Source organism: Suricata suricatta, chromosome 9 (genome assembly GCF_006229205.1).
Source record: "Suricata suricatta isolate VVHF042 chromosome 9, meerkat_22Aug2017_6uvM2_HiC, whole genome shotgun sequence".
NCBI classification, from domain to species: domain Eukaryota; kingdom Metazoa; phylum Chordata; class Mammalia; order Carnivora; family Herpestidae; genus Suricata; species Suricata suricatta.
Window position 1 is genome coordinate 69868801 of NC_043708.1, and position 26241 is coordinate 69895041.

The 26241-nt window shown below is 52.6% G+C and overlaps 2 protein-coding genes across 9 annotated transcripts; one reads left to right on the plus strand and one right to left on the minus strand.

Moving 5' to 3' along the window:
* LOC115301381 (CKLF-like MARVEL transmembrane domain-containing protein 5) lies at positions 1-23707 on the minus strand. 5 transcript variants are annotated; one of them, XM_029951209.1, is made up of 6 exons: positions 6376-6475; positions 5953-6197; positions 2248-2443; positions 1219-1371; positions 356-440; positions 1-220 (listed from the first exon to the last, which is right to left on the minus strand). In XM_029951209.1, the coding sequence occupies exons 1-6, from the start codon at positions 6382-6384 to the stop codon at positions 177-179; spliced, it is 732 nt and encodes a 243-aa protein (XP_029807069.1). In that variant the 5' UTR covers positions 6385-6475; the 3' UTR covers positions 1-176. The 5 variants fall into 5 exon arrangements, 4 of the variants coding, with proteins under 4 accessions (XP_029807069.1, XP_029807071.1, XP_029807070.1 ...); XM_029951211.1 differs by lacking the exons at positions 5953-6197; positions 6376-6475 and adding exons at positions 637-729; positions 2822-2896; XM_029951210.1 differs by lacking the exons at positions 5953-6197; positions 6376-6475 and adding exons at positions 637-729; positions 2660-2758.
* On the plus strand, positions 13650-24774 carry EFS (embryonal Fyn-associated substrate). 4 transcript variants are annotated; one of them, XM_029951206.1, is made up of 8 exons: positions 13650-14486; positions 18926-19204; positions 19452-19592; positions 19696-20418; positions 20789-20878; positions 21987-22257; positions 24041-24121; positions 24417-24774. In XM_029951206.1, exons 1-7 carry the CDS (start codon positions 14469-14471, stop codon positions 24109-24111), a joined length of 1593 nt encoding a protein of 530 aa, XP_029807066.1. In that variant the 5' UTR covers positions 13650-14468; the 3' UTR covers positions 24112-24121; positions 24417-24774. The 4 variants fall into 4 exon arrangements, with proteins under 4 accessions (XP_029807066.1, XP_029807065.1, XP_029807064.1 ...); XM_029951205.1 differs by having other exon boundaries at positions 24041-24125; positions 24417-24773; XM_029951204.1 differs by lacking the exons at positions 24041-24121; positions 24417-24774 and having other exon boundaries at positions 21987-23211.
* Positions 24775-26241: the final 1467 nt, after the last annotated feature.

Below are 26241 nucleotides of genomic sequence, written 5' to 3' on the forward strand. Positions count from 1 at the left end.
TAGGATTCGAATCTTTTAATTTGGGAATGACCAGCTTCCTCTTGCCCTCCCTCCCCAAAACACCTTCTTCCTGTTGGAGCTTCATCAGAGCACTGAACCCCACAGACAAGTCTCTGGTGACTTCTCAGGCCAGACTCCATCTCTGTAGGCCTGGCTGGGAGGTTGTGGGCTCAGGGCTAGTGAGACCAAAGGAAATGTGCACTGTTCCCTTGGGCAGGGCCTGGGAAACAGGTAGCTCAGGGTCACTGCTGGTCATCTGTGAATATGGAGGCAGGCAGGAAGGGCATATCAGGATGGGGTAGCTGGGGCAAAGTGTGGAGCGGGAATCTTCTCTCCCCGGAGCACAGACACTTACCCTGGGTGGTCCTGGGTGCCATCTCAGTCCGGTAGATCTTGAAGGCATCATAGGCAAAGACAGAAACCAGGATGATGCCAAAAACCTGTGGGAGTAGGATCAGGGATGGCACAATAAAGGCCAATGGTCACCATCCATTAGGGAGAAGGAGGTGAGTGGTATGGGGAAAGTATGAGCCAGAGCCCCAGGCACTGGCTTGGGCTTGTGGGGAGGCACAGAGACTGTGCAAACACAAGCCAGAGGTCCTTGGGGCTTGTGGAGCTCTGTGGGGCTGGACTCACAAAAGCAGCAATAGCAGCTCCATCCCGGGAGGTCACAGCCGCAAAGGAGACCACCAGGAAGATGATGATGGCACTGACACAGCGGAGGAAGTCCTGGGGGCAGGGGGCGGGGGCGGTCAGGGGTGCAGGGTCAGAGGGAAGTTAGAGAGTAAGGGAACATTACCCTGAGGTTTTCCAGGCTGGTCAGCAGCTTGACCCTCAGGCACTATGAATCCCTACATGGAGATATCCCTGGACACAATATAAAGCACTTAAGAAACAGAGAGAGACAGAGATCACACTGCTAACAAGAGAAGGAATGCAGGTAAATGGAAAGTGACCAGGACGAGAAGTCAGGCCCTGGCTGGGGCATGCCAGCTAGGAGGGCCAGGGCAGGGCTGGGGCTGGACCTGGACCTTTGGTGAGTGGAAAAGCAGCTCTAAGTTATCTGTATCTTTGTTGTCAGTGACAACAGTGAAATCAGGGTTGGGGCTGGGTCCCTTACTGACCCAGGAAAAGGAGAGAGGCTGGGAGGGAAAAAGAAAATTTAGCATTCAGAGAAGAAAGGGACCAGAATGGGGTAAGGGAGGCAGGGTCCCTCACCAGACAGGGCCAGTTCAGCCGATCGAAGCGCTGGTAGTACTGGGTGGCGTAGAGGAAGAGGAAGGCAAGCGTGATGAAGAACTCGAGCAGGGCTGCAGCCATGTAGGCAGAGATGGAGGCGGTGAAGCAGATGAAGATGATGAAGGTCAGGGCCTGCAGGACCAAGTATGTGAAGCTTGCCAGGAAGGGGACACAGGCATGGCCAGATTTTTGGCTTCCTTTCCTCAGGAACTCCCCCAGGCTAGCCCCCACCACTCATCATTGGAGGTCTCCCCATCCCTGGTAGCAGGAGCCACACTCTAGGGCATTTGCCCATCGAGGGCAGTCTCCAGCTTCCCACCTGCCCCTCCCCTGGATCCTGGCAACCCCAGCAGCGTGGCCCAGCTGCACCACCCCCAGGGGCACCATTCTATGGAACCCACAAAAGAGGTGTCCTGCTGAAGCACAGGGTACAGGGTGAACTCCAGCCTCTGGAGTCATGCCCACAGCAGCCCTGCACCCCCGGAGGGACCCCCTATGCCATAATACTTTGCCTGCTGCCAGATGTCAGAAACTCCTCTAAACAGGACCAAAACAAGGTCTTTGGTTCTACACCCAGAGACAAAGTTTAAAAGGCAGATGGACTTTAAGGGTCCTTTGGCTTTGGCGATATAGGATGACATATATGCAATGGACTTAAGTTAACACTAATGTCTTGCTAAGTGACAAGGGAAGATCCTTTCCTAAGAATAGATGTTCATGGGGAGCCGACAACAGATAAAGTGGGATGGCAGGAAGTCTGCCCTTTATGTCCTAACTTCAGTCCTTCCAGTTGCACCTGAACCTGCTGTAACTGCCTTCAGATGGAGAGGCAGCAAGAAGGCAGGGTAGGAGGTGAGGGCAGGGCAGCTGGGGGCAGCAGATGTCCAGAAACCCTGGGAAAGGAGCCAGCTAAGAAGTGGGCCCAGTGGAGGCCCTGGGATGAGGAGAGGGAGTAGTGGGATCATACTGGGAGAGATAGAGGCGCCAAGTTGGGGAGGTGGCTGTTACCAGCTCGGTTTCCAGCAAGATGCCTTTGAGGGAGGAGAGGAAGGTCTTGTCCACCGCGAAGCCCTGGAGCACTGCAGCTGCCCCCTCTTCGGGGGGCCGGTCCCGGTGATCCCGAGCACTGAGCATCTCCGTAGGGCCCCTCTGGCACAGCCCCCACTGCCACCAGCCCAGGAAGGGAACTGGGAAGACGAGAAACCTGGAGAGATGGGGAAGAAAACAGGAGCAGGGAGGCACTTGGAGAAACCTGAAAGAGAAGTGGGCAGGCTGGCTGTGGGGCCGCAGGGGAGGCTTGCCCAGATGGGCCTTCTCCCAGCTGCCTAGGGTGCCCCTGTTGGGGCCAGCAATGGCCCCCCAGGCAGCACATGGGGAGGAGAAGGGCGGGGCGGGGAGGAGTGGTCAGCCCTCCCCTTACCGGATCCCAACCCCTCCCATAGAAGGGGAGAAGGGAGGAGTGGGGAAAGGAGGAGGTCCACAAAGAAACTGGGAGGAGCCAGGTGGTGAGCAGAGAAACGGGCTACACTAGGAACCCCCCCAAGGACCTGGCCCGAAGAAGTTTGCATCCCCCTCCTCTTACTCCTCTCTTCCTGGCTATCCTTTCTCCCTTTTCCTTTTAGAGAGGGTGGGAGCTGGAGCCCAGCCCAGGCAGCAACCCCCCACCCCCCATCAGGCTGTAGCAGCCAAGACTGAGGACAAAGGCAGATTGTTGGGGGGACAAGGGGGTGCTGTGTGCCTGCTGCAGTGCCTCAATGGGCCTCTGTCTCTCCAGCATGCCAGGAGGGCAGGCTGACCCCCACCCTAGTGTTCAGGGGTAGGCCAGAGAGCCAGAGAAGGGGAGGGATGGGAGGTCACAGCAGAAACTCTGGAAGGCAGAAGAACAGGGCAGTAGGTAAGGGCTGATGGTGGGGAAGAGAAGGAACCAGGCTGGGGAGCTTGGTGCTCAGGCACCAGGGACGCCAAGACAATTTAGGCAGTTTTAAATACAGATTATTTATTTGGATAAGTCTCTTCATGCTCAATAGCAGCCTCTTCCTCAGAGCCTAGTAACTGTACCAAGGTATGTGCAAAGGAGATGCTCACTGAGTGTTGGATGGATGAATGGATGGACGGATGGATGGACAGATGAACGAACAAATGAAATGAGGGGCTCTCCATTGACAAAGGGGAAAGTAGCAAGAAAGTGATTGTGCTGTGCCACGGCAGCTGGGGATGGGAGAAAAGGAAGAGATGGGGATGCTCCAGAAATGGGCAGGGCCTTAATGACCTTTCCCGAGAGGAAATGCAGGACTCCCTCTTCTAGCAGCCATAAGCAGCTCTCTTGCTTCACCCTGCATTTCCCATCCACTCGAAACATGAAATGTGCAGATCCCCCCAAAGTCCTCCACCCTGTCCCATGATTCTGCTGCTTCGGTAGTGCTTTGAAGGGGGTGAGCATTTGGGTTCCTGGCTCACCATGGCAGGTGGTCACACACCCAGTTCCAGTGTTCCAACCAGGAACGAGCCATGGGTGCATGACTAGGCCATCACTCGGGGCCGCACACACACACAAGCCAGGGAGACGCGGTAGAGCCTTTGTTCCAGGCAGTAGCCATCTCGGGCACCCTGCTCTCCAGGGCACGGCCGCCGGTAGAAGACAGTCTGGTTGTGGTAGAGCAACTCCGAGTTGCCCAGGGGGTCCATGTGGGAGCCAGTCTGTAGGCTGACACAGTGTGGACACAGGCAACGGGCGTGGTAGAGGTCCTGGGGGAGCCGGTTCAAGTCCCTGTCCAACCTGCAGGGGTAGCACTCATCAGACTCTGGAGGGAGACTGGTCAGGCATATAGGGGACGGGCCAGAAGCAGGGAGGGCCCTGTACCGAAATGTGGTGGTGAGGCAGGCCTGGCTTTTTGTCCCAGCTCTTGCACCCACTTGCTGAGTTTGTTTTCCCCCACTGTAACTGAGGGTCAGGGGAGGAAGAATTGTGTCCTGGTCCTGGGAGCCCTTGCAGAGGCAGGGGAAGGCAAGCAGCCTCCACCACACAGGCTCTGCTTCCATCTGATATTCACACCAGCCTCAGGCATGAGGTTTCTTTTGTAATTGTCATTATACTTTTAGGGTTTTTTTTAATTATAAAGTAAAAACTGCTCTTACTTCCAAGTATAAAAAAACTGTAAAGTTCACTGTCTCCCTACCAGTCCCACTCCCCAGAGGGAGCCAGTCAACCATTTCCTGCACATCCTTCCAGACACTTTTCATGCATATATTATAAACACACATAAGCGTGCGTGGTAAGACTTATTTACTTATTCTGACAGGATTTTATGGCCAAAACAAGACTTTGAAAGTAGATACTCCAAAGGTTTGAGACTCCCAAAGGCTGGCAGGAAACAGCCATTGGGTGATAAGACCATTCTCATACAGACAAGCCTTCCTGAGCTGAGGCTCAGCTGGCACAGCATTTCCCAGAGTTGGTTCCCTCATAACTACCCTGCAAGAAAAGGGGCCTCTAGCCAAATGAGTTTGGGAAATACTGAACTTATGTCTTCTTTTCCATGGACTTCTCGCAACCTTTAATACGCTGAGCACATTATGAATCTCTGAGGGGCAAAGGCTTGAGCAGCTTTTCCCACATTTAACTGTCATTAATTTCTGAGGAGAAGCTTGTGGGATGAGTGTCACAAAGAACACTCCGGGAAAGATCAGGCATGTGGTCATCAGAAGTTCGTGGCCTCCAAACAAGGGGTCTGGACCCCAGTCAGGTCAGTCATTGGGCACCCAACCTCCCCAAAGGGGCTCCCACTTCTTTTGGATTTAGCTCAGGACCCAGCCAGACTTCTAAGACCACTTCAAAGCATGGTGACCTGTAGTGTTCTCCCTGAATCTAGTCTCAATCAGAGCTGACCTTCTCCCTCCCCCCTGAACTTGTCCACCCATCCCCAAAGCCAAGGCCAAGCCAGAGTTACATTTATGGAAAATGGGAACACAGACACCCCAAGAAGATACAAGATACATATCCCTTAGTCCCTAATTTTAATATTTTGCTTCATTGTCCTGATTTTAGTGCTTCCTAATATTTTTTACATTGTGGTACAAATAGAAAATTTTAATATATGTGTGGCATACCAAATGAAAGAATAAGACTGCCCATAATCAAAGGCTCAACCGACTGAGTGGCTCAGGCAGTTGCTGATCTGGTGCTTGATTTTGGCTCAGGTCATGATCCCAGGGTTGTGGGCTCAAGCCTCAAGTAGGACTCTGCACCCAGTGTGGAGGCTGCTTAAGACTCTCTCTCTCTCCCTCCCTCTGCCCCTCTCTCCCACATGTGTTCTCTCGAAAAGAGAAAAGAAGAGAAGGGAAGGGACAAGGAAAGGAAAGGGAAGGGGAGGGGAGAGGAGGGAGGGGAGGGGGGAAGGGGAGGGAAGGGAAGGGAAGGGAAGGGAAGGGAAGGGAAGGGAAGGGAAGGGAAGGGAAGGAAAGGGAAGGGAAGGGAAGGAAAGGAAAAGAAAGGAGAAAAAACTGAGCTTTGAAATCTTGAGTAATTGGGTCAAAGTCACATAATAAGAGTCAGAGCTAGAACCCAGAATAGGTCTTGTCTAACACTCAAAGCTTTATGAAGTCTCTGAGATAAAAAGGGGCAGGCAGGCTGGAACTGTGTGGAACTCCCCTGGCCCCTCACATATACTCTGACAGGCACACATGCAGGAACTTGGGAGGGGGCTTCAGACTCACTCATATCTCCAAGGGGAGATAGACCTGCTGTTGAGGGGTCCATCTTCACTGGCCCTGCAGGATTCTGGGTTCTGGATGAGGCTAGTGGTCTCTGGCGGGGTCATGAGCACAGTGTTCTGCATCAGCCATTCATGAGTGGGTTCCTGGCCTTTGCTGGGGCAGCAGCTGGACCATTGGATGCAGTCTTTCTTGATCCGAATACTGAGGGTGTGGGTTCCCATGGCCATTACCAAGAACACGACCACCTATAGGAAAAGGCCAATAAGAGACCTGCTCTCAGCTAATCTGGGTACTCCTTCCCCAGCTGTTCCCAGCTGAGATACTGGTTTCCAGCTCCACCTGATCCCCAGGCCCAAACCCAGAGTCTGGCCTCTCTCCGCCCTCAGCAATGTCTCAGCACCTGCCAGGCCCCCTCACACTCACCTGGTTCATGCTGGATGCTGCTCGCCCAGCCAAGGTACTGCACTGGCTGACAGGTGGGGCCTTGTGGAAGCAGGCTGACTAGAGCAGCTTAGGTGTCCTGGTTTTATTTTCAGCAAACCTGTTTTGTTTATTCAAATTTATTTCCACAACCTTTTGGAGGGAGTGACCTGACATTAAAAAACAAAACAAAATAAAAAAACCCTGAAAGGGTTTTCAAAGGGCTGATCAAATGCCATCTGCATAGAAGTTATAATTCACAACACACGTTGGTAGCCTATTTGGGACACTTTGTTCTTTGCACCTTTCCTGGCATGGGGTCAAAGTAATGGTATTCTGCTATTCTGGGTGTTGAGAACTGGCATTATGGGAATTTCCCTGGTTGGCTTGTTACCCCAAATTAGGGATCATCTGGTCTGTCTTCAGGAGGCCTCAGTTCCATGCTCCGCCTCCCCCCACCCCCCACCCAGGCCCTTATCTCCACCATTCCTTTTCTTCGCAAACAGCCTCCTGATCACTCACCTCAGTGAAACTTTCCCTCTGTCTTTATTGTCCCTCAACCCTTCTGTTCTCTGATGCCTTCTTCACTTTGATGACCCCAACTTCTAGGACCCTCATCATCTAAGATGTCTTCCTTGTTGTCCATTACCCACTCCCTAGCTTCCCCCCGCCCTTTCCAGTAGCTGCCCCATGCCCCATCCCACCCTTCCCTGATCTCCTCTGGGCCAGGGATACAGATCTAACCTCATAGGACTGCCAGGAATACCCTGTCCCCATCAGTTTGTTGGCTGGATGCTCGGGTCTGATGGCAGAAGATGTAAGTGGTTGCTTCTATTGCACAAATAAGAAAGTGAGGCCAGGAAAAGAAAGGGCTAGGTTGTTAACAGCCTCACTAAGACCCAACAGGAAGTCCCAGCTCCAGAATATATCTGTCCCTACCTCCACTCACAGGGCATTGGGGACAAGGGCCATAGCAGGGGTAGCTGTCCGTCTTAGACCATGCCACCTCAGCCCTGCCACCAGTTCCCTGGGCCACTAAGGGAACATGTGTGCTCAGAAATGCTTTAACTAGGCCTGATCGCAAAGACATGGGTCCAACAGGGGTCATCCTTCCTGGGAGGGGCTGAGAGTCAGCCACCTATTTCCCTCCAGGCCTTTTCTCTCCATCCTTGCCCATGGACTGCCCTCATTCCCCACACCCACAACCCCCCCAACCCCAACACACTCATACACAGACATGGTCTCTAGAATGATGTTTTCTGATTTGCATGTGCTTTCCCTTAGAAAATACTCCTCTAGTAACCAGGGACTCAGAAAATAAACAAAGGGAACCAGGAATAACTTAAACTATAGAATGAGGAGGAATCCTTCAAATGTTATAGGGCAAAGCAGCCCCAAAGCAGAGGAGTGATGAGGGCAGGGGGCAGTCTGGAGAATTGGGAGAAGCTGTTCTGGTGGTTTTGGGGAAGCCTGGAATTAGGGGTGAGGCAGGGACTTATGGGAAATAGGTGGTGGCTGGGAGAGCAGGAGCTTAGGGAAAGCACTGAGGCCAGGAACACATCACCCTGCTCCCATTGCCCCACCGTCTGCCCTATGCTCGCTGACACTCTCTCATTTCTGCCTGCCACTGGCCTCAGCTCCTGTGTGTCATGTGCCAGAATGGTGCCAAGCCTTGTACATGCATCAGCTCATTTTATCCTTATGAAGAGACTGTGAGATGAAAACTATTATCCCCATATTACAGATGAGAAAGCTAAGACTCAACCAAATTTAGTAACCTACCCAAGCTTGCACAGTTAGGGAGCGGCAGAGCTGGCTTTCCACTCCAGCCCTGAACAACTCCAAACCTAATCTCCTGGCATGAAGATGACACACTGTGCTGACGCCCAGGAAGTGCAAATGGATGAGAAGCCTCCACAGTATGCACTTTCCAACTTACTCAGGCTTGGGCCATGACAGGTCTCATTTGAACCTGCCAGAGGCCATGGGACGTTCCTGCCCACTCAGGCACTCAGCCCTGCTGGCTGGGATCCACTGCTCTAGCTCCTTATTCTCCAGAATTTGGTCTGGCACATGGCCACCAGGGTGGCCTTGGGTGTTCCTGAGAAACCCCTAACCCCAGAAAAGGCTCTGAGGGTGCACTGCCCTCCCACGAGAGCTGGATTCCTCTGGATGTCCCCAAAACCAATCACAGACACAGAGCCTGACATTGGCCCGGATCTTCCCATCTTGGCCCTATCCAGGATGGGGTGCTCCAAAGAGCTAAAAGTGATCCCAGCTACTTGTTTCACTTATTGATGCTGCAAAAGATCCACACTGCCCTTCAGGAGAGGACTTTGGGGTATCCCCCTGCCTCTGAACCAGGATGTCCTCTGAAGAAACTCCTAAAAGGCAGAGGGGGTCCCCCTCCAAGCACACAGTCGCCCTTTTGGTTGGCCTTTCCCCCACTAGGATGATTGGTTCTGACCTGAGAACCTGTGCTCTGAGTCACACATACCCCACCCCCTCCGGTTTGCTCAGCCTCTGCCCTTATCTCAGTAGCAGCTCTGTGAGACTCCTTAGGGTGATCCATTGCCATGAGAAACATTTTCCAGAGGGTTTTCCCTCCCGGGGTAACTAGTTTTGGAATCCCTGAGTCACTTCAGCTTCCAGGGAATCCTTGGGGGTGTGGGGAGATAGGGGTGGCAATGGGAAGAATGCTGGAGGCAGAAACAAAGAAAAGTTCACCCCGCACCTGTCCTCACCTGCTTGGGCCCAACTGGCAGCCAGGAGGGGCTGGCTGAGTCCCTAGGAAGAGGGAGCAGCACCCAGAAGGAAAGGGCAGAAGAGATGTGATGGAACATATCCCTACCTTTGACCAGGAAAGACTCTGGGGGCTTTCAGAAAGCTAGAATGGGGCTGTCCTTTCGCAGAAAGACATCCCAGTCTTCACATGCTGCCTTGAAGCTCTGACTCTGCCTCTGCTCATTTCTTGACATGAGGCCCTTTCTGGACCTTTATCCTCATTTGTAGAAGGATTTGTGGTTTTTGTTTTTGAGGGGATAACCTGGTTGACCACACAAGTGCCAACCAGCTCAGTTGCTCTGGACCCCAGCTCCTGAAACAATGCCAAAGCCACAGGACTCAGCAGAGTCTGCTGAGGCTCATCTGCACGCATCTGATGTGAGGTAGGCATACTGGTCGTTAAAATGCTGAAATACTTCAGCCCCTGCTGGTAAATGTATGCTGCCCTCAGCCCAGGGGGCCCCTTCTGAGTCACAACCTGCCTGTGACCCAGCAACTGAAGGCCTGCCCCAGATGGGGGTCTCCAGAATACTGCATTAGTAAGTGATTAGGGGTACTGGCTGCTACCTATTTATAGTCCCCTTTAGTACAAAGATGCTTCAGCTTAGGAGCCTGCCTTCAAAGAGAACCTCGTCTGGCCTGGGCAACACGTGGAGGATCGGTGTGAACCAGTCAAAGAGCTCAGCAACTCCCTCCCCCAGCCCAGCAGTGGTGCCTGCCGATGAGGGCCCTGGACTTACTCAGATTTGTCCTACAGTCATGGCTCCTCTGTTCATTCAGTCACTCACCAGCTATTTATGAGCACCTACTATATGCCAGCCATTATTCTAAATGCTGCCAGGAGCGCAGAGGACGACAAGCCAGATAAGTGCTCTGCCTCGTGAAGCTTACATTTTAGGAGGAGACGGATGATAAACAAGGAAACAAGATAATTTCTGATAATAATTAGTGCTATGAAGAAAATGAAAGTGTTATGAGATGGGGGCTGAAGGGGTGGGAGGAGGGGGCTGCTTTAACTTGGAAAGCCAGGGAAATCCTTTCTGAGGATGCAAAATTTGACATGATGATGGAACACATATGGGGGAAGAGTCGTCTAGGCAGAGGCAGCAGGACATGCAGTCCTAGAGGTGGGAAAGAGCTTGGCATATTTGAGAAACAGAAAGGACAGTGTGGATGGAAAATAAAGGATAAGGGGGAGGGTGGTGTGACATAAGGTAAAGAGCTAGGCAGGGGCCAGATCACATAAGGTCTTCCAGGTTGTGGTAGAGCATTTGGACTTTATTCTAAGGTCAGGGGAAAGGTATTGACTGGATTCGAGCATGATCTATATGATGTTTCTCAAGGGCACTCAGTGTTTCTTTGACCTTCTGCTGCCCCAATAGGGCTGCCATCAAATAACAAGAATAATAGTTGCTTTTATCCAACATTTACACAGCATAGTACTAATTATTATCAGAAATTATCTTGGTCCAGAATTTCTTTTTATTTTTTTTAATGTTTATTTTTATTTTTGAGAACAGGAAAAAGGCAAAGAGAGAGAGAAAGAGGAGGAAGACAGAGAATGCCAAGCAGGCTCCATGCTGCCAGCACAGAGCCCAATGCAGAACTTGATCCCACGAACTCTGAGACCATGACCTAAGCTGAAATTAAGAGTTGGATGCTTAACCAACTGAGCCACCCAGGCACTAGGAATTTCTTAATCCTCACAACAAGCCTGATGCTATTGGTTCCATTATTATCCCCATTTTACAGACAGGGAACCAAAGGCTCCAAGAGGTCATGCCAAGGTCACAAACTAGTGTTGAAACCAGGGGTAGAATCCAGGCAATCTGGGGTGCTCTGAGCTCCAAAGAGAGGAGAACTGGAAGAATTCTTCAGCACCTGAGTTTTGAGCAGCAAGAAGAGTAAAAACAGATCAAGGAAGTCATGGTGTGGGATGGAAGAGACCGGGGGTAGGCCCTGCTGGGAAGGGAAGAGAAGCTGGGGCCCAGAAAACCAGGGGGAGTGGTTCCTTCCTTTCTGCCCATTGAATATGGCCAGGGCAAGCTCTGAAGCTGAGGGCGCAGCAGCTGGTAGCCTGTCGCCTACTCAGGGTCTAACTGCCCAGCCAGGGTTTTCTCCGGCCTTACCTGGACCCCAGAGCTCTCCCTGAACAAGGTAGAATCGCCTTTAGCTTCTGCAAAGGAGAAGGCAAAGACAGACAAGGACAAGGAAAGGCTCCTCCTGGCCTCAACAAAGAAACACTTCCAGTTTTCATCAAAGTACAAGTGGAGGGGCTCAAGGAGCCAAGATGAAGAAAAGTCACGGAGGGAAATCTTTGCCCTAGGCATTTTACATATATTTACTCTTCACCAGACACTATTACAGATGAGGATCTGAGATTGAAAGATGTTATATAACTTGGCCAAGATCACATAGCTAATAAAACAGGATTCATTCTTGAGCCTCACTGGCTCTATTCCATGCCTGGACACTCCAGAAGCATATTCTTATTTTCCTGCAGGTTTTTACTCTGCTCCCTCTCATCTACATTTATTTCCCCAGGCAGTGAGCTAGGCAATGAGCTTCAATGCCCACCTCCCAAACCACCATTCTGCCTGGTCCTAGCCCTTCTTTTCTGCCTAGTCTATTCTGACCTCCATCTATTTCTCCTTGTGCCTGTCTGAGCATTCATCTTTGGGAATTGGATTTCCTGCCCACTTCCATCTTGGGTCCCAATTTGCCTTGGCAGTCCTCTGGGTAGAGCATACCCAATCACTCCCCTGCAGCTAAATGTCCCTGTTCCAGGCAGCCAGGCCCCCAGGACTGGGATCTGGAGGAGACTGGACAGGGGCTGGAGCTGGGATGGAGAGCTCTTCCTTCAAATGCATCTGGAAATTTATAAGTCCCTCTACTGCCCTAACGGCATCTAAGTCTGTTTGGAGTTCCCAGGCCCACCTTTGGGTCTGCACACACCTCTGAGCAAAGCCCAGAACCAATACTGTACTGTCCATCTCCATGTTAACCCTGGAATCTCTTTCATAAATCCCACAGGGCTCTTCACAGGTGTCCTGGTGACAGGGAAGAAGACCCAGGCCAGGTATCCCTCTCTCCTCCTAGGAAATATCTACATGTGTGGGCCTGTGGAATGTGGGGACAGAAGGAAGGAGCCTCAGGTTCACAAAGGGCCTTGAATTAGACTTCCGATGTTATCTACAAAGGAAGTTATACATAGAGTCATTGTCTTTTTATGTGTTTGAAGTGTTAATTTGTTAAATGTAAACACTGAAAATCTACTACAGCTTTTTAATCCTGTTTGGCATCTCCCTTTTTAAATACTAAAAATCTCCAAAATGGAAGAAGGAAGGCTCCTTTCCAGCCTAAGATGCCTTGAGGAATAGGAAGAAACAGGAGATGGGGGTAGCTGGAGGGAACAGCACACACTAAGGAGTAGTAATAGGTCAGGAGACGTGGGAATCGAAGAACCCTGTCCTTGCAGCTGATTCCAGCTCCTTGGAAAAATATCTGCCCTTTTGTGCCCACAGTCCCCACTCCTGCTCCGCGTGGCAGCACAGTGAGCCAGAGTGAGGGTGAGGGACAGGCCCAGACTGGCAGAGAAGTCTAAGAGCGGCACAACTCGCCTTTCTGCAGCTCTGAGACCAGGCTCATGTTCGCTCGCCAGAGCCAGAATCCATGTACAGCCGCAGACCCCGTCTTGTCCACCGGAAGAACGGCCGACCACCCCTGTGGAGGTAACGCCGAGACAAGAGACGCTCCGCTGAGGACCCCGGAAAGGAAGAAGGAGAGCGCTCCCTCCCAAGGGAAAGACAGATGTGGGGCTCATGAAAGGGAGGCAGACCGAGGCGCGGGGCGGACTGGGCAGAACGGGGGCGTGGCGGGGCGAGGGAAGCTCCCAGGAGAAAGCGGACCAGACCACCGGGAGGTCCGCCGCGACGGAGAAGGGAAGAGGCGCTGCGTAGAGGGCCCAGGAGGGGGCGTGCAGTTTGGCCGGAGGGTCCCGAGCTGAAACTCAACACCCGCCTTTGGAGGGATCGTCCTCCTTTCTCCTCCGCCCCTTCCCTTCCCCTCCCTTTTCCCCTCCCTCCTTTCTTTTAATCCCCAGGACTGAGTCCCGCGCCGGAGCGGAGAGGGCCCGAGGGGAGGAGGAAGGAACTACCCTGAGAGGGAGCCGGGAGCCCGGGAAGCGGAAGGAAGGGGAGCCGCGCGCGGGGCCTGAGCCCGCAGGCCACGCGCGACCCCCGCAGTCCCCTCAGTGTTCTCCCTACCCTCTCCAGACGAGTCCACAGGACCCTGGCCCCTGCTCCTCCTTCGCTTTCTCTTTGCTGCTTCTTTTGCTTTGTGGCCTTTCTCTCTGTCCCCAGAGACACCTGGGAGCTGGCAAGGGCTCCGGGGCGCGCCGAGGAGCCCTGCCGGGGGTGCGCGTGAGCGGGCCGAGGTGTGGCGGCGCGCGGGTGGGCTCCGAGACGGCGCGTGGAAAGACGTCCCGCCCCTTCGGGCCGAGCCCGCGTGCGGTTTGCGAGGTTCCGTCGCGGCGCCCCCAGCCCCCAGCCCCCGGGCGTGCTGAGAGAGTGTGCGTTAGTGTGAAGCCGTCTCGCCGCCGAGGGTGCGAGTGTTTGGGCCGAACGCAGCCACTCGGGCAACGCAGTCCAACGGCCACGCTTTCGGAGGCCTTCGGGGCCAGCCTGACCTTCTTTCACCTACTTGAGCGAGTTTTAAGAGAGGCGAACGTCTCCGCGCTCGCTCGCCCCACCCCCTAGCAGCCGGGCCGCCGCAGGGCCCCGGGCCGCCCCGACGACAGCCCTGGGAGCACCGCTCTTCGCCGCGGCCCCTGGGTGGGGAGGGTTGGCCTCTGAACTCGCTCGTCCTGCCCAACCGCTTCTGCGGCTTCTCCCAGCCCTCGGGGCCGTCGTGAGCGGCCTAGCGAGGCGTCGAGCGTGGCCCCAGCTCCCGCCTCCTCGCCTGCCCCAGCCCTGGGAGGGAGCTTTCGGCCCATGCAGACCCGGGGTCCCTCCGCGGCCTAGGGCAGGCAACTCCGGGGGCCTGGCCAACCCCGTGGCCCCCGGGACAACGCGGAGCGCGCGCCCTTGGATGAGGTCCCGCAGCGACGCCCCGGCCCGCCCCGCTCCTCCTCCTGCCCGGCCAAGCTGCCTCCCATTTGGGGAGTTTTGTGGGCTTGCTTTCTCCTCCAACCTCCGCGGAGGCCACGACTCAGGCGCCGCAGCCGGCGGCTGCCTCCATGGTGCGGGGCGGCCGCTGCTGAAGTCAGCGAAACCGAGCCTGGCCTGGAGAAGGCCGCGCAGGAGGCCAAGGCCATGGCCATAGCCACGTCGGTGAGTCCACCAGGGGAAAGAAGCTGCGGACTATTGGCCTCCACGGTCTGCCCTGCACTCCTGTCACTTTTATATCTGCCTTCTCTTTGTCTCTTCCCGGGCCCTTTCTCCCCCTGGAGGCCTCCCCTCTACTCCAACCCACTTTTGTTTCCCTTTCTCCCTCTCACTCCTCATCCCCAGCTCCTTCTGGGTCTGGGTCCCCCCTTTTCCCCTCCTTCTCCCCATTCTCTACTTTTCTCTCTAGAGGCTGCCCCTGGATGGAGGGAAGGGGGCAAGCCTAGCCCGAGTCCTTTCTGCTGTTTTATGGGCGGGAACAGATGGCCACGGTGGTTGGCAGGGGCTTGTGATTGGGAGGCAAGTAAAAGGTTGGGAGGGGGCTGAACGGAGGTGGCTCCAGGAAAGTGGGAGAGGCCTGAGAGCCCTTTCTCTTGAAGAAGGGTGGAGGAAAGGGGAAAATTGAGCCAAAGACAGAGATCTGTTACAGAGAGTGGGGAAAATAGAGGGAGGAGGAGAGGTGATGTCAGCCAGCCTCTGGCCACTTTCCGGGGACTTGGGGACAAAGGGAGGAGACAGCTGGCATGATGAGACAGTGGGAGGAGGCCTCCTAGAGAGTGTGTGGCCCACTGCCACTCCACCCACCCACTCCACCCCCAATCCCCAGTTAAGACAGCTACTCCCTCACAAGTCAGCTGGGCCCCTGAGGCGGGGGTAGAGCAGAGGTGGCCACACCCATCATCAATCAGTCTATCAGCAACTCTGGCCTGGGTTCCCGAAATTGTAAGGCCCAGAGGTCTGGCCCCATGGGATGAAGTTCAGACCTTAGCACCAGGAGGAGCTCTCCACAGTCCCGCCTCTGCTTCCTGTCCTGCACGCCTTATAGTCTTAATTCCAAGCAACCCTGTCCCTTTCCACCATTCCCTAGATGCTGTGATTCCCCAGGGAAAGCGAATCTGCTTCCTGCCTTCAGGCCCCCTCTGGATGGGTGCTCTGGAAAGGAGATCTGTGAAGCTGGAAAGGAACATGGCTTCTGACATTCTCCTATACCCCTCAGGAACGAGTTCAATTCTCACCCTTTCTCAGACCAAACTCCTTTTAGCTCCTCAATTCGTGTGGTGGTGAGAAGACCTTAGCTCAGAGCCTGGAGATGGGGAGGTCCTAAAAATAGTGGGGGTAGTCTGACATAAAGATGCTGGCATAGGAGCTGGTCAGCTCCTCAGCTTGGTGGTGCCAGGAGGTAGATTTTTCTTTTTACCTAGAGCTAGGAGGTGGCATTTATGCTAATCAAACTCCAAATAACAGCTAATATCTATTGAGCATTTACTGGCCCTATGCTGGCCCTAAGCTTTGTTCTGGTTTGTCCTGATTGTTGATGCATTAGCTCATCCAGTCCTCATAACAACCTTGGGAGGATAGTGCTAGTTTTATCTGAAAATGGATGTGTGTGTGTGTGTGTGTGTGTGTGTGTAAGTTTATTTATTTTGAGAGAATACACACACACACACACACACACACACACACACACACACACACACACGAAAAGGGGAGGGGCAGAGAGAGAAAGAGATCTGAAGCAGGCTCTTCGCTGTCACTGCAGAGCCCGACTCAGAATTCGATCACATGAATCACGAGATCATGACCTGAGCAGAAATCAAGGGACAGATGTTTAACCAATTGAGCCAGCTATGTGCCCCTGAAAATGGATATTTGGATATGGAAATGGAATTGCACAAAGGAGGAAACTGAGGCTGGGGAAAGTTAGACAACCTGCCCAGAGTCACCCAGCTAGAAAAGGACAGAACCAGGACTCAAACCCAATTCTGTCAGCCTCAGAACTGTGCTTTTAACCCAATGTCTAATCCAAAGTACTAATTTCTAATTTACACTTAGAAAGAAAAGTGTGGGGCTAACCAGGAATTTGTGTCATCTGGTTGTCATGTTTTCTTTCTGTGGGACAATATCCCTTTTTTTTTTCCTTAAGTTTATTTTTGAGAGAGTACATGTGCACACAAGCTGGGGAGGGGCAGAGAGAGGGGGACACTGGATCTGAAGCAGGCTCTGTGCTGACAGCAGAGAGCCTGACACAGGGCCTGAACCGCAAGACCATGACTTGAGTTGAAGTCAGATGCTTAACTGACTGAGCCACCCAGGCTCCCCAGACAATATCCTTTAGCAGCCAGAATATAATTGGAAGATGGTTTGAGGACTTTGGAACCAGGCAAGAGGAAAAAAGTCAGTTTGTTGTTAAAATCACCAAGCCAATGAAGTGCTGAACAACCTCTCACCCAAGGGACATGTCAATCAAGAGAAACATGCACTCATGCTGGCTGAGCAGGGCCTCTTTGTCCAGGGCCTGGTGGCCAAATGCAGTCTGCCAGAGATCTTTAGCTTGAGATGTTTACTTAATTAGGCCACACGAGTTACCCATTAGGTAGTTATACCTAACTACTAACTACTTGCTCTCCACCACCACTGCCCAGGATCCTGCCAGCAGGCGCAATCACTTAGCAAACATAACCAAACCAGAATATATTTTGATATTGTGAGTGGTGTAAGTTTGATTCTACCAAAGAACAACATGGAAACAGAGCCCTGTGAGGGGTGGCTAGCAAAGGGAAATTGGGAATAATGAAGATTTCATAATGTGTTTGAGTCATGTTTGAGTCATGGACTCTATTTAACCAAGAGGTTAAGTTACTAATATAAGAAGAAAAAAGTAGAATCTCATGTTTGTGATTATGGAGAGGTAGTAGGGGGTGATTGAGGGTGAGGGCTCTGGAGTCAGATAGCCTGGGGTTCAAGTCACCTGCACCAGTGGCACCAGCTCTGTGTTGTAGGCAAAGTCCTACCCTCTCTGTCCCAGTTTCCTTTCCAGTGGGGATAATGATGGCTCCTTCCTCATAAGCTTGTTTTTAATTTTTTTTAATGTTTATTTTTATATTTGGGAGAGAGAGTGAGAGGGACAGAGAGAGAGGGAGACACAGAATCCAAAACAGGCTCCAGGCTCTGAGCTGTCAGCCCAGAGCCTGATGCAAGGCTCAAACTCACAAACCATGAGATCATGACCTGAGCCAAAGTCAGCTGCTTAACTGACTGAGCCACCCAGGCGCCCCATAAGCTTGGGTTTTTGTTGTTGTTGTTTTAAAGTTTATTTTTTAAGCTATTTTGAGAGAGTGGGGGAAGGACAGAGAGAGGGAGAGAGAAAGGATCCCAGGCAGGCTCCACATTATTAGCAGAGAGCCCAATGCAGGGCTTGATCTCATGAACCATGAGATCTTGACCTGAGCCAAAATTAAGAGTTGGACGCTTAACCAACTGAGCCACCCAGGCACCCTACTCATAAGGTTGTTTTGAGGATTAAATGAGATGAGATGAATAGTGTAAAAACTTGCACATGTCTGGATACATGATATGCACTTGATATCTGTGACTTACCACCTTAGAATGTGACTCTTGGGGGGGAAAAAGCTTAGATGTCCCAGCCAGACAGGACTAGAAACAGGCTGATAAATACTTGCTCTTGGTTGGTCTACCAGCCCTGTTTACACACGCACATGCGCGCGTGTGCGCGCGCACGCACACACACACACACACACACACACCACACATATCAGAGTGTATATACTTTTCTCCTCTCCATGGTAACCTCAGCTTCCTCTGATAGAGCCTTATTTGCTCAGACTGAGAACAAAACCGTTGCTTCAGTTTCTGTTTTCTTCCTTTTTATGCCTAGGCACTGTCTGGGCTGCATTTCTCTCAGTCTCCTTCAGATTGATGGGTCTCTGCTGCCACTTAATCTAACCTTATGCTTGTGGGGGATGCTGACTAGGAAACAGGAAAGGTGAAGGAGATTCTATGGGAGACCTTAGCAGGCCTTTCTCACGTACACGAAGCTTTGGGGGAAATTCAAACAACATATATTCACTGGGGGCTGATTACAGGTGGAGCCCTATTGCAGGGGCTAGGAATATAGCAGTCCCTGTTCCCCAGGGCTTACAGGGTAAGGGAAATAGATGATAAGAAATGAAATAGATAAATAGTGTAAAATATTATGAAGGAAACAATGGTGGAGGTGACACAGAATGGGGTGGGGAGAAGAGCGAAGAAAAGACCTCTTCGAGAAGGAGTCACTTAAGCAGAACTAAAGAATAAAGAAGAGCCAGTCAGATGCCAAGTCAGGGCAAGAGCATTCTGGGCGAAGGAAACCCCAAGTGCAAAGGCCCTGAGAGGTGAGAATGAATTTCTTTAGTTCAAGGAATAGAAAGGAAGAGGAAAAATGCAGGGGATGGAGCTGGAGACCAGGCAGGACCAGTTAGGAAGAGCTGAGTCAGGAGGTCAGATTTTTAGCTTGAGAGAAACAGGAAGCTCCCTCATTGAGCAAGGGATATCATGACCTGATATATGTGTGAAACCCCTCTCCCCACTCCCACCTCACCCACCAGGCCCAGCTGGCCCGGGCACTCTACGACAACACCGCTGAGTCCCCCCAGGAGCTGTCCTTCCGCCGAGGGGATGTTCTACGGGTACTGCAGAGGGAGGGTGCTGGTGGGCTGGACGGCTGGTGCCTCTGCTCCCTGCATGGCCAGCAGGGCATTGTGCCCGCCAACAGAGTGAAGCTCCTTCCTGCTGGCCCGGAACCCCAGCCCAGCCTCACCCAGGTGCTCCCAGCCCAGCCTGGCTCACCACATCCAGCCCCAGAGCACAGCAATGACGACCAGGAGGTGAGAGCTAGAGCCCTTCCAACCCCAGTTGAGCCCAGTTCCCCGCCACTGGTGCCTGCTGCGAGGTGGGGCAGGGTGATCCCTGAGACCACAGCTCTTTACTGAGCATGTGCTGTGTGAAACCTGCCTGCCAACCCTTCCTGGGCTCCATTTCCCCATTGGTACAGGGCAGGGGCTGGGAGGGATCTAAGCAGATACATTATCTGCTTCCCTGGTCCTGACCCACCCATCTGCTTTGATCCCCCAGGTATATGTGGTGCCACCCCCAGCTCGGCCCTGTTCTAACTTAGGACCTCCAACTGGCCCCTGCCCTCCCTCCCCTGATCCCATCTACAAGGTCCCCAGAGGGAATGGGACCCAACCAGCTGCCCCTGGAGATGTGTTGGAGGTGAGGACTAGAAGTCGATGTATGTTGGGCAGGGAACACAGGGCTCTCTGTGGGAGTCCACTGCTGAGTCTGAGAGTAACCGCTGGCTCTGTTGCCTCTCCAGGTCTATGACGTGCCCCCCACTGCCCTCCGAGTTCCCTCCAGTGGCCCCTATGACTCCCCTGCCTCCTTTACCCGCCCTCTGGCCCAGCTTACCTCACAGGCCCCTGAAGAGGATGAAGCTCCCTATGATGTGCCTTTGGCCCCAAAGCCACCGTCAGAGCTGGAGCCAGATCTGGAGTGGGAGGGGGGCCGGGAGCCAGAGCCCCCCCTCTATGCTGCCCCCTCCAACCTGAAACGGGCATCGGCCCTGCTCAACCTGTATGAAGCGCCAGAGGAACTGCTAGCAGATGGGGAAGGTGAAGGCACCGATGAGGGCATCTATGATGTGCCCCTGCTCGGGCCAGAGGCACCCCCTTCTCCAGAGACCCCAGGAGCCTCAGCCTCCAATGACCTGGACACCTTGGGCCTGCTTCTGGCCAGAAGTCCCCCACTCCCACACAGGCCCCGTTTGCCCTCAGCTGAGAGCCTGTCCCGCCGCCCTCTGCCTGCCCTGCCTGTTCCTGAGGCCCCCAGCCCTTCCCCAGCTCCCTCCCCTGCTCCAGGCCGAAAGGGCAGCATCCAGGACCGGCCTCTGCCCCCACCCCCGCCCTGCCTGCCTGCTTATGGGGGCCCCAAGGTTGAGGGGGATCCAGAAGGTGGGGAGGTAGACGAAGATCCAGCAGGACACCACAATGAGTATGAGGGCATCCCGATGGCCGAGGAGTATGACTATGTCCACCTGAAGGTGAGCTCACCTCCCAACAGCCCCACCAGCATGCCCCAAGAGAACCAAGGGGAGGAGAAGGCCTGGGGCCCAGAGGGACCCTCCCTTTCTTCTTCCTTTCTTCACTGGCCCTGCACCTTTTGACCTGGATCCCCAGTACTTACCCCCACCACTTGTGCCAGTGCCACATTCCTTCTAAACCCAGCCTGGGGTCCCTGAGCCATCTGACCTGCCACCAGAGCTTCTCCGAAGCCTGGAGTCAAGGTTGACTGCAATCTCTGATGGCAGAAGAAACCTCGGAAGGAAGACGGAGGGGGAAGGGGCAGGAACATGGAGAGGCCACCTGCCCTGCTCCCCCACCACTGCACTGAGACCCCGATCCCTCCTGCAGGGCATGGATAAAGCTCAGGGATCTAGGCCCCTGGACAAAGCCTTCCCAGGGGATCCTGAACTGCTGGAGAGGGGGCCACAGGAGCAGCAGGTAACCCTGTGGGGCAGTGATAGAGAAGTGGGACCAGAAGGAGGGACCAACAAGGGAGAGAGATTAGGATGGGGATAAGAGCTCGGTGAGCCAGGGCTGGGGTAGAAAGGAGTCAGCCTTTAGCAGGAAGGAGCTAGGACCTGGAAAAGGGTGTGAGGAATTCAGAAAGAGGGGAAAGAATGTGTTGGAGAGGAATCAGAAAACTGAGCAGCCAGGGAAGCAGAGAGTGTTCTGGGCTGGGGGTCAGAGCTGGGCCAGATAACTTCTGAGGCTCCTTTCAACTGTGAATGAATTCCGGCTCTACCAGTTTGCAGCCAGGGGCGCTGAAGTCCCCAGATAATCTCTCTAGGCCTCAAGGAAGTGAGGTGGTCTCCTCGACTGTGTAGACTGGTCCTAATCATAGTAGCTACTGTTTACCAGGTATTTACCAAGTGCAGACCCTGTGCACATTGCATGTGTCAGCACTAATCACAGCCATAGTTAGTACTCAAATAGTGCTCACAGTGTGCAGTGTTCTGTCCTAAGCCCTTCCTAGATGCCACTTCATTAACTGTACCACAGGCTTGAGAGGCAGAGACTAGAACTGCAGGGTCCAGTATGGTAGCCACTAGCCACATGCGGCTGTTAGGCACTTGAAATGTAGCGAGTCTGAATCAAAAGGTGCTGTAACTATAAAACACACACCAGATTCTGCAGACTTAGTATGAAAGAAATCTAAGTAATTTATATATTGATTATATGTTGAAATTACAACCCTTTTTATATCTGGAGTTAGAACATTCCAGTTTGTTTTGTTTTCTTAATGTGGCTACTAGAAAAATTTTAATTACACATGTGGTTCACTTTATGTTGACCTTGGACAGTACGGTACCAGATTCTCCATTTTAGATGATAAGGAAACAAGTTCACTTTGAATCTAGATTTATCTGACATCACCTCTGGGCACTTTCCTGCCACTGGCTGTGAGAACTTAAGTTTTCTGATGAGCAGAGTGAAGAGCTCAGGTAGAAAGGAAGGAATGAGGAACAGAGGGAGGGAAGGAGGGAGGAAACGATTGCAAAAGTAGCACTACTGAGAGCGTCCTGCCAACCGCTCCTCTTGCCCTCAGGAGGCCCCGTCCACAGGGGAACTGCTGGACCTGCCCACCGGAGATCTACAGCTCTTGCACTTCTACTCGGGGCAGTGCCAGAGCCACTACTCGGCGCTGCAGGCAGCCGTGGCGGCCCTAATGTCCAGCACCCAGGCCAACCAGCCTCCACCCCTCTTCGTGCCCCATGGCAAGCGGGTGGTGGTGGCCGCTCACCGCCTGGTGTTTGTTGGGGACACCCTCGGCCGGCTGGCAGCCTCCACGCCTCTGCGAGCACAGGTCGGGGCTGCAGGTACAGCACTGGGTCAGGCACTGCGGGCCACTGTGCTAGCTGTCAAGGGGGCCGCCCTGGGCTACCCGTCCCGCCTAGCGGCCCAAGAGATGACACAGCGTGTGGCAGAGCTGGCAGGGCAGGCCCTGCAGTTCACCACTCTGCTCTCCAGCCTGGCCCCCTGACAGTCCTGCTCTGCCCCCTCTCCTGTCTGCCAGAGCCCTGTTTGGGGCCTTGGGTGGCAGCAGGGGTCTGTTTTAGGGACCAGGAGAGGTAGGGACCTCTCCCCTTCCATCATCTCAGTGTCTCACAAAGGTGTCCCTCCCCCCGCCCCCACATCTTTTTGTACGAGCCATTTTGTATAAGTTATTTATATTTAATATTATTCCCTGCTTTGTCAAGGGCAGGCATCAGGCCCCATAGGGAAGGGAGGAACTGGATTCTCCCCCAGTCTGGGGTGGAGGTTCTTGGTCACTGCACTGCCACCCACCTCTGAAAGCTTGGCCCCACAGAGAATCAGGTGACTGAAACCTGGAGCCACCCAGAGCCCCTTTCTTGTCCTGGTTCTTGGCTCTAGAACATCAGCACCTTATTGTTAGCTGAGAGTGATGGCGGGGTATGGACCACCCAGAATGTGGAGGTCTGGGAGAGGCCTGCGGGCTCCTCCCCACAGCAGGCAAGACAGAGCTGGGCCTTGGGCCTTGTGGTCTAGCTCTCTGACTCTGCTTCTTGGGCCCCTGGGGAAGGGGCGGGCCTGGCACCCCTCAGCCAATCCTATGGAACACACATTGTGGGTGGGATGTCTTTAGGTTTGGGGGAGATTTTTGCTGTTTTTTCCAACAATTATTCATTTGGTGGGTTTCACCTCCCATGATGTGCCCAGCACAGTTCTGAAAGTACATTGTGGGGGCAGGATGGATATAACTGAGTCAGTTAAAATAAGTAAATAATAAAAAAAAAAGAATACCTGCCACAGATTTGACAGTTGTTGGTAATGGAAATGAACAGGGTTATGTGAAGGACTAACTGGATGTGGAGAGGCTGTTGAAGGAGACTTCAGATGGGATGGCTGGGAATAGTAGCTGAGCTGAGGCCCCAGGGATGAGAGAACTGAGAAGAGTCTGAGAACTAGCATTCCCAGAAGGCAGACACTGTTACCGACTGGGGGCCTGTCCACCAAGACTTCATTATCAGATGATGTCATTAGAGACTTGCACGTGTGGAGAGGATGGCCTCACAGCCTTGAAAGCGGCCATGCAAAGACATCATCCCACTGAAGACCTGTCCTCAGCGTGGCACCACAGGACAGCTCTGGCCAACCGGAAAGTGCTGCTGGCTGGCCTGAGTGCCCTCTGCTTTAGATTAACCCAAGAAGGTCTTGCCCCTTAAACCTTCCTTCTGAGGCCCCCTGCTCACTTCCCTTCTAGACATACCTTCTTTTAGAGGAGCTGAATGGCAGGTGAATGCAATTGGTCCATAGTCCTCATGCTTTGGTGACATTGATGAGACATGGCTTAGATGGGGGATCCTCCAGCCATTTACCACAAGGAAGAAATCCAAGCCACAGACCCACTGCCTCAGTCATGCTTTTCCCAGATGACACCTTAGCAGTGGCTAGATTGGAGGCACCCCAACTTCAATCATAGTTCGAGTCTCATGGCACCCTCTATGCATTTCCCTTCTCTGTATTGGGTTCCTTCTTTCTCATTTCACCCTTAAAACTCATTTCTAGATTCCGGGGTCACCAAAATGCACCCCTATGTGTTGAAGACTTATAACAGGTCTATCCTCCATCATCCCCCAGAAAGAATGTCAAGAGATCAACCTGGAAATCAAGTCAGAGGTTTCAGTGCAAGTCCCAGATCTGCCATGTAGCTCTTCTTCTGTAGGTAAATCCTGTCAGTCCCTCTGAGTCCTGGGCTTATCTTTAATATGAGGGTGATCATAATGGTCTCACAGGGTCATTGTGAGGCCATAACAAGATAATGCAGATGAAGGGCCCAGAGCCATATAAAGTTAAGGGATTGTAATTCCAGGACAAATGTCCAACAAGGAATGTTGGCTGTGACAGCACCAAAGTAAATCCTAAAGAGATACTGAAATGAGTTGGGGGTTGGGGAGCCATAGGAAGCTGCTTAATGTATTAGAAGACTTCCCATATCTGGAAAATTTCTTAATAGAGGAGACAAATTGGAAGCAGTCCAGTGGAGAGAAGAAGCAATGGATTTCCTGGCTGAGACTAACAGGATACTCCTTTATAGCCCTTACCTTAGTTGAAGAATAAAGTGCCTATTAGGTATTAAATCTCTTAGAGAAGAATACCTCTAACTCGAATGTACCTATACATGGGGATCTGGTTAAAATGGAGATTATGATTTAAGGACTTGGGTTCTGGATTTCTAACAAGCTCCTGGATGACCTAGGAGCTCTAGTCTGTAAGTCACACTTTTGAGTAGCAATTCTAGGAGGAGTTTGGGAAGGCTTCTCTGAGGCAAATATGCTTGAGCTAATAGCTAAAGGATGAGGAGAACGTGACTAGGAGAGAAGCCTTCAAGCCATAAAGATTAACTTGTGCAAGGGACCTGTGGCATTGGAAAAAAAAAAAAAAAAAAACAAAGCCAGTGTGATGAGTGCAGTTTGGGGAAAGAAGGGAGGTGGAGCACCAGCGAGCATGGAACCAGTCCTGCAGGAATATATATGAGGCTTCTGGAACATTAGTATTTACCTCCTCAGTGAGGAGAAGCCACTAAAGGCTGTTAAGCAGGAAAGGGAAATGAACAGATCTGCATTTTGAAAAAAAATCGCTCCATCTGCACTATAAATACACTATAAGGGAAGGGGGCAGAAACAAAGTGGGTGCAGAACACCATTTAGGAGGCTCAAGCAGTCTGTGCAACAGGTAGCTTGACTAATGGTGGTAAAGAAGCAGAGTGTCTGAGAACTATGCAGGAAGCAAATGGACAGGGATTTGTAAGAGATTTGACATGAGGGTTAGGAGGAGACCTTGTAAGGGCTGTCACCTTGAGCATCTGGTCACAGTTGAATGGGGAGGGTACCATTCACTAGGGAAAGAAGCATTAGAATACAACTACATTATGGGAGGGGGCCTGGGGGGGGGAGCATGAGTTTGGTCTTGGATGTATTGAGTTTGAGGTCCTTGTGAGTCATCCAAGGTTAAGAGGATGAATAAGAGGTGGCTACATAGGCCTGGTGCTCAGAAGAGAGGTGTGAGCTGGAGGTGTAGATCTGGGGATTGGGTTTATATTGTTTATATCAGGGGTGAATAAGGCTGAGGCTGTGGGCATGGGTGAGATCCCAAGGTAGAAAGAACAGTAAAATGAGAGGGGGGCCCAGGACCAAGCCTCAGGTTCACAGACACGGAGTGATGGTGAAGAAAAGGAGGAGGAGGCTGCCATGGAGAAAAGAGGAGCATGAGAAATAAAACCAGGAGAGTATGAGACTTAGCAGCCAAAAAAGAAAATGTTTAGAGGTGGTCAACAGTGCCAAGTGATGTTGAGGATGAGGAAGACTCTGCCAGGATAAGGGTGGTGAAACCTGGAGATGTGGTCTTGTAGAGGACTGCAGCCAGGGCTGAGTACAGGGCCCAGCCCAGCCCTGCAGGTGCATACCCTGTCCTGTAGTTGCCAGTATACACGGCTGTTTCTCCAGTAAGGTACTCCAAGGTGTGTCTTGCCCATTCTGTTAACTCCCAAAGCCTAGCACAAGGCCAGGCACATAATAGATGCTCAACAAATGTTACTGATGAATGAGAGGATGGATGGATGGATGGATGGATGGATGGATGGATGGATGGATGGATGGATGAGGAGGAAGAAATGGAAGCAAATGAGGAATCTCTGCCAACTGCCTGGACTAGCTACTATCCTTCAGCTTTCTTTCCTTTTTACCGCAATGGCCCGCAGACCCAGGGAACAGAGACAGAGCCCCTGGGCCCTGGCCCCCCTTCCTCTCTCTGACGAAGAGTCTGGACCGAAGATTCTGCTG